The 12,466-nt window shown below is 33.6% G+C and overlaps 1 protein-coding gene across 3 annotated transcripts; it reads right to left on the reverse strand.

Annotated features, from left to right (window-relative positions):
- Window positions 1-7,108: 7,108 nt before the first annotated feature.
- On the reverse strand, window positions 7,109-12,135 carry LOC146900128 (putative ADP-ribosylation factor GTPase-activating protein AGD8). Of its 3 annotated transcripts, none has more exons than XM_085735425.1 (7): window positions 11,814-12,135; window positions 11,535-11,653; window positions 9,551-9,974; window positions 9,129-9,389; window positions 8,221-8,346; window positions 7,599-7,697; window positions 7,109-7,437 (listed from the first exon to the last, which is right to left on the reverse strand). In XM_085735425.1, the coding sequence occupies exons 1-7, from the start codon at window positions 11,880-11,882 to the stop codon at window positions 7,330-7,332; spliced, it is 1,206 nt and encodes a 401-aa protein (XP_085591551.1). In that variant the 5' UTR covers window positions 11,883-12,135; the 3' UTR covers window positions 7,109-7,329. The 3 variants fall into 3 exon arrangements, with proteins under 3 accessions (XP_085591551.1, XP_085591552.1, XP_085591553.1); XM_085735426.1 differs by having other exon boundaries at window positions 9,135-9,389; window positions 11,814-12,124; XM_085735427.1 differs by lacking the exons at window positions 7,109-7,437; window positions 7,599-7,697; window positions 8,221-8,346 and adding an exon at window positions 8,578-8,741 and having other exon boundaries at window positions 11,814-12,124.
- Window positions 12,136-12,466: the final 331 nt, after the last annotated feature.

The following is a 12,466-nucleotide window of genomic DNA, read 5'->3' on the forward strand; positions in this document are numbered from 1 at the left end:
ATTAACCAATCCATTTTAAATGGGTTGGATATCCTAACCAATTAAAATTCGGATCCGGATTTTAACCCAAATTCTGGCACACTCTCTGGACGCTCTAACTCTCGATTTCTCTCTGTATGTTTTCTCTTCATTCCCTACTTCATCCTCCGTCGCCGCCGTTTCTCTCTGTCATCGTCCTTCACTGTTAGAGTTTCTCTGGTGACGCCTACTTCATCAACTTCATCTTCCGTCGTTGATTCTCTTCCGATTTTCACATTCCCCTCCATCAAACGCCGCTCCTCCACCGTCATCTCCGGCGACTGCGTCGTTTGCTTATCAAAGTTCGACCAAAACGATCTCCTCCGTCTTCTACCTCTCTGCTGTCACGCATTCCATACGGAATGCTTGGTTATCATCGAATCAAACCTGTCCGTTATGTCGATCATCGGTATTCGCTTTCAAATCACCAAAACGACAACGTTTATAGGTAATTCTTCTTCCACTATATCTATAGAGTATACATACACTGTTCAAAGTGGAAATTGACCGTTTCTGCGATTTAATTTAATGCGGTTGTAGAGGGATTATGATGGAGACGCAACCACAGGAAAATATGCAGTAACCACCGGTGGTTTCTTCCAGCGACGGCGCCGATAATCTACAAAACGATGCGGCGGTAGCTGATGTTTCAAATCACATGTAATTTTGCGAATTCACTCAGCTTGTTTTTCTGTTTGAGAATTCTTTCGAATTGAATGTTGTAATTGTGGTTTGTTTTTCAGAGACACTAAAGAAGAAAAAGAAGAAGTAAAAACCGATGTTTCAAGGGCATATCCGAACCATATCCGAACCAAAGTAAAAATATTGGTTTTTACGACAAACCGGTTTTGAACCGGTTCTGAACCATATCCGAACTGGTTGTACTTAAAAACCGGTTTTTAGAGAAGTGGTTTCAAGAACCAAACCAAAACCAAATATTGGTTTTGGTTTTAGTTTGGTTTTAACTTTGCACACCCCTAGCCATAACCCAAGTTTTATTTGGCGTAGTATCTTTGCTTCACAGATGTTAGTTAGAGGTGATCAAAGATGGCGTGTTGGAAATGGTAGTAGCATAAATGTATGGAAAGCACCTTAGCTGCGACTTGAAAAAGTTAAACAAGAAGATCCCTCTAACTAATCTATTTTTTTTCATTTATAAAAACTAGGACTTGAACCAATTGTTTGAAGATTCATATTATTACCAACGAGACCAACTTAAGTTGGTTCAAACATAATTTAACTACAATGTGCTTAAGGGATGAATTTGCTATGTTCATAGGAGTGAAAACAATCTGGATGCAATAGGTTATGGCAGTTGCTATTGGAGAAGCATTAGAACTGGCAGCAGCTGCTGAATGGGTAATAGAATTGGCATTATAGTTATTTTCTGCTTGGACTCTAAAGCAGCTATGGATTCTGTGAACTTTGATACGTGAGATGATAAGGAGTTAGGCTCTGTTTTAACTAGATGTAGAGATAATTTATCTGATATTTATAACAACTTTTATGCTGAATTTTCTATGAGAAGGTCTAATATGGTTGTTCATAATCTTACAAAGACAGTCATATAATGTCAATTCTCATTTTGATTTTGACCTACAAAATTGTAATAATCAATTGAAACCATTTGGTCAATACACATTAGAATGTTGGAATGACAACGAATATAATTACTTTTTACCCACATTTTGCAAAGGGTAAAATATGATTTTCGTCCCTGCAATTATAGGTCATTTGAATTTTCGTCCCTGAGCTTACTAATCCTCCCATTTCGTCCCTGTAAAAGTTAATCACTTGAAATTTCGTCCCTCTCCCCTTTTAATCACTGCCACGTCAGCAATTTACCAAAATGGCATTGGGAATTGACGAAAATACCCCTGGCTTATTTTTTTCCTTAAAAAAATTTCAAAATTTTGAAAATTTTTTTTTAAATTAAAAAAATAATTAAAAATCATAAAAAATTTCGGAAAAAAAATGTTAAAATTAAAACTGAAAAAACTGAAATTTTTCGGAGAAAAAATCGTAAAAAAAAATAAGCCAGGGGTATTTTCGTCAATTCCCATGCCATTTTGGTAATTTGCTGACGTGGTAGTGATTAAAAGGGGAGAGGGACGAAATTTCAAGTGATTAACTTTTACATGGACGAAATGGGAGGATTAGTAAGCTCAGGGACGAAAATTCAAATGGCATATAATTGCAGGGACAAAAAGCATATTTTACCCTTTTGCAAAATATCATCATTAGCACTTACTGATGTCATATCTCCTCAGGTTGTATTTTAGTACATGTATTTTAGCTATTGTTACCTAAATATTGTACTTGTCATTTGTAACGCCCACTTTTTCATAATTATTATTTGAGTGATTTATGGCTTTTATTTAGAATATTATTATTATTATATTTATATTGGTGGAATATATGTTAATAGTTAATAAATAAGTATTATTCTTAAGTGGGGGAGAAATATTGTTATTAGTAGAAATAATTAATTATTAGGGGAAAGAGTAAGTTTGTGGTGAGAAGAGCAATTAGGGAAAGAATAAAGTCTGTAAGTGAGAAAGAAAAATTAGAACGCGTACAACTGAGAAAAGAGGAGAGAAAGAAGAGAAGTCAGAGAGAACCCTAAAGAACAAAGAACGCGACTGTTGGATTTCAGAAAGATAATTTAAGGTAAGGGTGAGACTAACTCTCATTATTAACAAGTTTTGATTCATAGGAAGTGGTCAAATGTTGTAGGTTTAAGGGATTGGGATTAGGTCAAAAATCATTAAATTTGGAAGATTTAAGTGAATTGTTGTGTAATTTGATGTAGAATGATGTTAATCAATCATAGAAAACGTTTAGATGTTGATTCCTAACGAATTTGGGGCCTGGGTAGTGAAATTGGATGACTGAGATGAGAGAAACAGAGCTGCGACAGAACCCTGTTCTGACATCGCTCGCCGTTGCGAGCGATTCAGCTCGCCATTGCGAGTAAACCCCAACTCGCCATTGCGAGTAACCTTGCTCGCCGTTGCGAACTTCCCTGTTCAGCTCGCCATTGCGAGTGTTTTTGTGCGCCGTTGCGAGCTCCCCTGTTGAGCTCGTCGTTGCGAGTAGAGTAGCTCTCCATTGCGAGCTAGTGCAGTGCAGACCTGCTGTTTTGCGAAATTGTGTCCTTTCGCCCGTTTCTTTGATGAATTAGCTTCTGATGTTTACATTAATGATGATGTTGTTAAATATGATGTTCCAGTGATGCTGTTTTGATGTAATGAGTCCTTGTGAATATTTGTTAATTAATTTAACATTAAAAATGAAGTTGTTGCATTTAGAGTCGAGTTGTTGCATAGTCAGCGATGGGGGCTTAATGCCTGACAGGTTCCTTATAACCTTAGCGATGGGGGTTTAATGCCCGACAGGTCCAAATATGACCTTAGCGATGGGGGTTTAATGCCCGACAGGTCCAAATATGACCTTAGCGATGGGGGCTTAATGCCCTGGTGGTACCACATGCATGTTGAAGTTGTCTAAGTTGTTGTTGAAGTTGTTGTTGCATTGTAGAGAGTCATCATAACTTGTAATAAATGATGAATGCTGTGATGATGTTGCTGTCTTGCCGTTGTTGTTGCTGTCCTAACATTAATAAATGATATAAATGATGAGTTATAAGAATGAATATGTTGCTCTTGGTAACTAAGAAGTTGTTGACTACTTAGCTTTGTTAAATGATGTTAAAATGATGATATTAACGTTAGATATATGTTGTTGGTTATCTTTTTATGAATTATTATTTGTTAATTAATGAATGTGAAATCTCACCCCTTCTGCTTGAAAATGTTGCCCTTCGTATGGGTAACTTACAGGTAACCAGGACTAGCTGTGTTCGTGAGTAGACTCCTCACATCGTGTCTAGGATGCTCTGATACGTAACGGGATGGGGATTGTCTGATGTTTGTTTTTCCTTGTTACGTATTTTATTTTAATAATGTTGAAGTATTTTGTGAAGACTAATTTAAATGTTAAGTTGTGGCCTTTTAATGCCAAGAATTTTATGAGACGATGTAAACTAAATTCCGCTGCATTTGATTATTGAATTTTATAAAGACAGGTTGCTTAAATAAATAGTATTTCCTATTATTATATTTGTTGGAAGTGATGTATTGATGTATGTGATGCTCCGTTATGTTGATAAACTCTGATAATTTTTATGAAATTTTTAAGTTGGGAAAACGGGGTGTTACATCATTTGCATTGTATTGACCAACGTATAAAATGGAAGTTTGGCTATGGGGTTTTGGACTTTTTTGTTTAGAATAAAGAGAATAGGGATTAATCTATACTCGGGAATATGAGGGTTTGACGTGTAGTTGCTTTAAATGTTGGTCATGAGTTGGGTCTTTTAGAATCGATTCATTGGTCCAAACTTTTTCAAAAATTGGTTTTTTTATAGTCTTAATAAATTCACAATTTTCATAACCAATTCAAAAATAATATTATCACTAAAGTGTGGTTAAATTGGACTCATATGTATTTCACTCATAAAAAAATGAGTGTTGAAAATAATGTGTTAAAATGAGTGTTGTTAGCATTATTTTTATTTAATTAGTAGTTTCATCTCACAAGGATTTTTTAGCTCAAAATATTGTCAAAATACCGATCAAAGGTCAAGTTAAAGAATAAAATATAGTTACACTATGTATCACCAAATTGGAGATTAGAAATGGTTGAACCAACTTTATCTTAGACATAAAAATTGGAGATCATCTTCTTAGCTTTCTAAAGTGGTATTATGATAAATTTAGATATGATTGTTACACTACACAAAGGTCAAGAAAACAAGTGACAATGGGGAACAAACACTAGATGTATGGCTATAAAGACTCAAATACTTTCTTAAACAAATCCACAACATAGTTAAACAAGTCAATGCACAAATTATAAGTGTTACTTAACAGGTCAAGACAAAGTTACCTAAAATCAGAGTGTTACACGATCAACACTAAAAGGGTTAACACAATTGTGAACCAACCTTTAATTCTTAGACATTTGTAGAGAAACTCATCAAGTTCAAAATAACACCCTCTATTACAGTGAAAAAAAACTTATAAACTTCAACTAAACGACATCGTTTTCATAACTCTCACATGCATTGAACTTGGAAGGAACTTCAACAACTAATATAAACAAGATCGAGCTTCCTGCTTCCATTCCATTGCAATAATATAAGGGCAACAGGAAACAACGGTATCTAAAACGACGTCGTTCAAGTCACAAACGACATACTAGACTACTGAAACAACATAACACTTGATGATTCCATTTAGATAACCAAACATGGGTATCCCTACTCCCTAGAATTGAGTGTGTTACAGGCGACGTGGAGAAACGCTTGGAGGCTTCAGTTCAAGGCTGATAAATTTTCAAGAAAGAGTTCTAGATGAAATTTCCGGGGGAGGGAGTTTGAGAGAAGACATCTATAATCTTCTCTATTTTTGTGGTTGTAAAGATGTGGGAATGAGAGAAGAAAAAGTTAGTGTAAAAGATTCACTATGTTGCGATTAGGGGTGTTCAAATAATTCAGTTAACTGAACCAAAGTATGAACCGAACTGCATTGAACCATAACTTAAACTGAACTGCTTTATACAGTTTTGAACTGAACCACTTTTTAAAACCAGTTTCAGTTCAGTTTAAAACCGGTTCAGAACTGGTTTGTATTTATGAACCTTTTTTAACCAAAATAAGTAAAATGTACAATATGTTTATTTGACCCATAATTAACCAACAAAAAAAAATCAAAATCAAGATTTAAAAAAAAAATCTCAATCAAAGAGAACGAAAATCTTCAGCTTAATCTCAAACAATTAAATTAACCAACAACAAAAAAAACAAAAAAAATCAAAATCAAGATTTAAAATAAAAAAATCTCAATCAAAGAGCTCAAAATCTTCAGCTTAATCTCATAAACAATTGTGAAGAAAACTTCAAGAAGCAATTGAAAATTTCCTTACTGTTACGATTCCTTATTTCAATTTCAATTGAAGTCAACACAATCGGAAATACGCTAATTCCCAAATGCAGAATTCCTGAAATTTCTCATCCAATTTCAATTAAATTCAATACAAATAAAAGAATTGATGCATTAATTACGGAATACATGGAAATAATCGGCGTCCAAAAGCAATGTTGGAAAAGCGATTATGAGAGAAGGAAGTGGGAATTGGAGGTGAGAGCGAAGAGATATCTGAGAGAAGCTCAGGTTTGGTAAAAATCGGCGTCGGAAAAGCGATTATGATAGAAAAGCAGAGTTGGAAAAGCGATTATGATAGAAAAGCAGAGTTGGAAAAGCGATTGTGAAACAAAAAAAGCAATTATGATTGAAAAGCGGAATTGGAAAAAGCAATTATTATAAACCAGTTTTTTTTGTCGAGAAAGAGACACAGAGCTTATATTCCAACGAAAACAAAAAAAAAAAAATCTGAATAAATAAATTGGTTTAAAACTGTAAACCGGTTCTGAACCGGTTCTAAACCGAACTGGAACTGGTTTGAAAAATTAACCAGTTTTTTTTAAAGTGGTTTTTAAAACTGAATTGTATCCATTAATGTGGTTCAGTTCCAATGCAGTTTAGAACCATGAACACCCCTAGTTGCGATAAAGATTAATCAAAATGTTAATATTTATAAATTTCACTATGGACGACTACCATCTACTACTATTTAAGTGGCTCATGTTAGCGTCAACTTTAACATAAACCTTTTAGGCTTAAAATGTTCCAAATAAAATTTAAACTTTTGAACGTAGAACCAAATTTGTGAATATACCTTAGAGCCTAAATTTCACTCAAATGTAATATTTGTTATCATCAAAATTTTAGGAAACGATGTATCAGCCATTTCTTTCTAAAAAAAAAAGATGTATCAACCATTTCACTTCAGACAATCTCACTTTTTCAATGATGAAAACTATATAAAAAATAAACATTATGACATACAGTTATTATAAATATCTTACACATACGTATTCATTGTGACCACTGCTTCAAAGGTGTGCTTGCTTAAATCAAACTTAATTTCATTACAATTAGTCGTTATTTCTATCAAATATATGCACTGACCATCAAGAAGTAAATATTTAATACCTTAAGAAATGGAAACTCGTTTTAAAAAGTAAATGGGAAAAAAAAAATTCCCCTCTATATCACAAGATTGAAATTTATAGTAATTTTTTTTTCCACAAAAATGGTATTTTAAAATTTCCTATTACATTACAAATACAATTGGTTAGTATAGGTAAAAACTTGAAGGATTCTCTTAAATACAGAACATACAATTTTAGAGGATTCGGTCCTGAAGATCTGTCATTAAGGAGGAGGCCAAGGAGCTGAGTTTTTTCCCAGTCTCTCCTGCAATGTTCTTAAGGGAAGATATATCCTGTTGTGCCTGCAAAACAATCAGGATTGGGAGCAAAACAATCAGGATTGGGAGGAAAAGGGGCAAAGCATCCCATCAGACATCAATTCAAGAACTAAAACTGAATAATGGTAATGAAATTAGGGATAACATTAACCATGACGTTTCTATATCAATAACGAAAGGAATACCTGAAAAGATAATCGATTGATGAGATCGCTAGCAGCAAGATCAATGGAGGAATCTCCGGAGTCACCAAAAAAATCCGCACTAGAGATGGCAGACGAACCCTGAAGTAACAAGAGTGACTAGAATTAATTTTGATAGTACAAAGTGATTCGAATTTCCTATAAGATTTTTCAATAAGAAATAAACTTTACAAAGAAAATTAGCTCTTTGGCACCTAATTTTCATATCAAATAATAATTTTCCTTAAGAAATTTGGTGTCAAATACTTTACTTGTCCTTGATAATGTAAGAGTGCCCCCTAGTCGCTAAAGAACCATAAATGCCAATTATATTAGTCATTTTTCGAGATTATTGTATTTAGTGGTTGAAAACTAATATGACAGGTATTCTAAGTTCCATAGAGACTAGGAAAGGGGTTTTACATTTGAAATTAATGTGTCCATGAAAAAATTTCTTAGAGATGAATTTAGGGGTTTGTTTATTAATAATATAAGTTCCAGCAATCAAAAGAATACGATTCGAAAGAAACAATCCAATATAGTCCCATAACAGGGGATTGATAATCACAAATGTGTACTTTCACACTGTATGTTGCAGTAAAATACTATAAGAAAGGACACATACTGAAAACTTTGACAAAGTAGCTCGAGTCTCAGCATCTCTTGCTTTGTTCTGGTCTCCGAAAAATTGAGATGACGAAATAGATTTAGCATTTGAGAACTTCTTTCTTGCTTCATCAGATTCCTCAATCTTATACATGACAAAAAAAATAAAAATAAATAAGTGCATGGCAAAAGGAAAAAAGATGAATAACTTGCACGTTAAATGATTGTTGAAAGAAACACTATGTACAACAATCAAATCTAAATAGTCTTGCTTGGTTTATTTTTATTCAGATACACATGTTTGTGTAACTTCACTCCATATTTTTTTTTTTTTTTTTTGGATCATGGCAAAGTGTTGTGTAACAACCATGGTTGATTTTTGTAGAGGTGTCCGGTTGAGTCTCAAGTTTGTTTCTATTCCTAGAATTTTTCAATGATTTCATGTTTAGACTGTTGTAGTTTTAAAGAATATTGAAAGTCCCCTTGCAAAACCATGTAAGACAGACCATACCTTAATATTGTTATTATAGCACCCAACCTCTGCACATGCAATCAAGATATGCACCTTTGTTAAAACATATCTTCTAGTTTTGGTAATTAAATTGGTACAACCATAAAATTAATTCAGGGAGGTTATGTTAATGTCACATTAAAATTTAGGGACCGACAAATTTTTGAAAGAAAAAAAAACTCAACATTAAAATAAATTTTACGCTAGTATTTCTTCCTTTTATTATATAACCCTTTGATGTCAGCACTTTCCACCATGCTTTGCATGATGAATTTGTATCTTGTTATAACTTTGAACTGGACATAGACTCAATATCAAACTTCGAAGACAAACATATATAACCAAAATTGTTTAAGCTGACCACGTGCAGTAGAAGTTGCACTATACAAAACAAAGGTTAATGGCATAGGGCTTACTTGCACTTTTGAGTTATTTGACCCAAATTTCTTCGGGAAACCACTATCCATTCCAAAGTCTGCAAAGAAGTTTGATGACTTCGGTACAGAAACGTGATTGAATGTATTTGAACCTCCGGAATCCAACTCAGACGACTGGACATTATCCACATATTCAAAACGAGAAGTCATAGATGGCCTGACAGAAACATTGTTGTTTGTCGTGGATGGAACTAGAGCAGGTGGTTCTTCAGGTTTCTGCTCATAGAGAGACTCACTTGGCTACATTTGACAAGGATAAATTATCAACATAACAATTCTGATCATCAACATAAAATAAAGAAAAATACAAAAATAATCCAATAGGCAGTTCCAGTATACAAAAAAAAAAAAAAAAAGACAACAATTTGCACGCCTTTCTACTGAGCCAACTATTTGCTTACCTTCTTATTGAGCTTACGGGCACCAAGTCCCCCACTCTTCCCAGGCTTTTTACCACCAATAGACTTCTTCAAATTATTTGATACTATTGTATGCGAGGCTCTAGGTGAAGATGTACTCTCAAGCTTTTCTGCCTTCTCTAATGTGTTTTCTTTTAGTACCTCATTGATCCTGACACCAGGAAGTCCATTAGAACTCTGATAAGCAACAGGTGATGAAGGCAAGCCTTTCTCTTCAGCCATACTTTTAGCTACTTCCTTCGCAAGAATTTGCTTGTACAACTCTGCAGCTCTGGATGTATACTTTGCTTCTATTTTACCACCATCGGTCCAACCATGTTGCTTAAAGAAAATTTGTGCACGACTGTTTCCTCCAAAACTCATTATTTTTAGTTGCTCAGGAGTCCATGAGTCTAAGTTTGTAGATCTACATAACAAAAGGCATATAGGTATCAATCTTTTCTACCTTCTTCATTCTATTCTATCAATTCCTCTCTATTGATTGTAGTGCAATTTTTAAAAATAACCAAGTATAAAACAAAGACGCAGACATTTTGAAAAGTTTTAATTGAGAAAAGAAACTGAGGCCAATCAAATCTTTCTAGATTAAGAATTATGTTTACCAGCCTAGTAAAATTAATTAAGGAAATGAAGCATGCTCAATGTTTTCCTGACATATACTCATATGAAAGTTTGCAAAGACAGTAATTAAACCTCTTAATTGAGTGAAATTTTGTCTTTTCAATGGCAAAACTCTTCACATAAGTAAATTAGTTGCTTATTTATTTTCAACTATCTACTCAAGTGCTTTATTAGAAGTTCTTATACAACATGGAAATTCAAGAAGCACAACAACATGGCTTTGTGTCACCAATCATCTTTCAATCTTAATTCTAATATAATATTGATCAATGAAAAACACATCAGCAATCATCTTTCAATCCTGGTTCTAATATAATATTGATTAATGAAAAACACAAAAGGCTAACAGAAACAAGAATGATACATTCTTAGACTTTATTATCGTAGAATGCCATTTAAATGATAAATTAGACATTGTTCCCAGCCACCATTACTTTTCCTAAATGATCCAGTTTAGCTAAAATCAGAGTAACTGAGGACAAAGTATGGAATCCGGATCCACTACCTTTAATGTGGGGAAGTCACTATGACTCTCTCTCTCTCTCTCTCTCTCTCTCTCTCTCTCTCTCTCTCTCTCTCTCTCTCTCTTTCTCTCTCTCTCTCTCATCTTACTTATCATTTCTCTTTCATAAAATATGTGCAAAGATCATTACGAAATTTGAATTCAAAGCAAAATCAAATTGAACATTACTCATAGATCAGTATTCACATTGTATAAATATCAAACTGAACGGCAACTGTAACTCCATCCCCCCCAACACAGATATGCTACCTTTTACGGCAGGAAAGACATTGTGTCTGTCTCTATCTTATATTCCTCTTTATCTCATCTTGTCTATCATTTCCCTTTCATCTTTCTCATAAAATACATAAAAAATACACTAAACTCACGGTGACTTCCCCGCCACAAAGGCATAGAATCAATTTCAACCCAACGCATGCAAAAAAGGAGAGGATATTTTCAATCGAATACAAATCTCATATGTGATATGTTATTCTGATTTCCAATAATTACAAAACCCACAACAAAAAATTGAAACCCATGTCTACATCCATAATACAAATTAATGCACTATATACTATAAATATCCACCATCATTACATATTTTATAATTCTTCCTAATCACAAAATCATTTTACCCTTTTCAAACAAAAACTACATATTACAAGCAAAACCTCCGAGTCCAATTCCATCCACTATTCAAATCAAATTATAACCATTTCAATTCAAGAAAATCCCTAAACACAAAGCATTACTCTAAATCAACGCACACATTAAAGTCTCACCAATGCACAACACAACACTAACAAATACATCATTTAAGAAAATCAATCAACAACATACCTCACAAAACTAATATGAACACCGAGACTTCGATGAACGGCAGAACAATCAATGCAGAGGAAGATCCCATACGTTACTGACGCCCATGTTGGATTCTTCGTATTGCAATCAAAACACATCTGAAACCAAAAAAAATCATCACAACACACAAATCAAAATCACATATCTAAACCCGATAACATAAATCAGAAAATGCTAATAAAATTTTCAAGTAAAAAATCACAATCACAATAACCAAGATAAAAAATCAAAAGAAAAATTATAATTCAAATGCAGAACCTTATTTTCAGACTTCAACTTGAGTTTTCTGAATACGAGGTTCTTATCGGTGAAACCATCAGAAGCCATTGTTGAAAACCCAATAATTAAAAACAATACAAAAAATGAAAATGGAAATGAAATGAAATTACAATCTAGAATTTGAATGTGAATTTGAATCTTAAGGGGTGCTTATTAGAAAAGCAGCACCACCTGAAGAATATAGATTATTATTATTTTTAATTTAGGGGATGAAAATTGTTGTGTAATTTGAAACCGCAAAATTTGGTGTTGTTTGTGTCGTGTGTGTTGTTTTTCTTAGTTTAGTGTTTCCTCGTTTTCCATTTTCGATCGTCTTAAAAAGGGTGTTTTTTTTATATTGGTTGCAATGACGGAAATACCCTTTGAGAATTGAGGGAAAACAAAGGTGTTGTTGAAATTTGGATTTTCAGGAGTCAGTGAATGGTTGTTGTCCGTGACCAAGAGTTAACCATCAATTAATCTAAGTTCTCAATAGATCTATAATTATATATTGTTGATATAATGTCCTCTCTGGTCACATTTATAATCAAAAAACACCTTTTTAGGTTCATTGAATAATTAATGTATCCGGTCACATTTATATGTTAGATACATTAGTTATTCAATGTACCTAAAAATGTGTTTTTTGCTTA

Source organism: Medicago sativa, chromosome 8, assembly GCF_051527215.1.
Source record: "Medicago sativa cultivar Bolivia chromosome 8, Bolivia_mono, whole genome shotgun sequence".
NCBI lineage: Eukaryota > Viridiplantae > Streptophyta > Magnoliopsida > Fabales > Fabaceae > Medicago > Medicago sativa.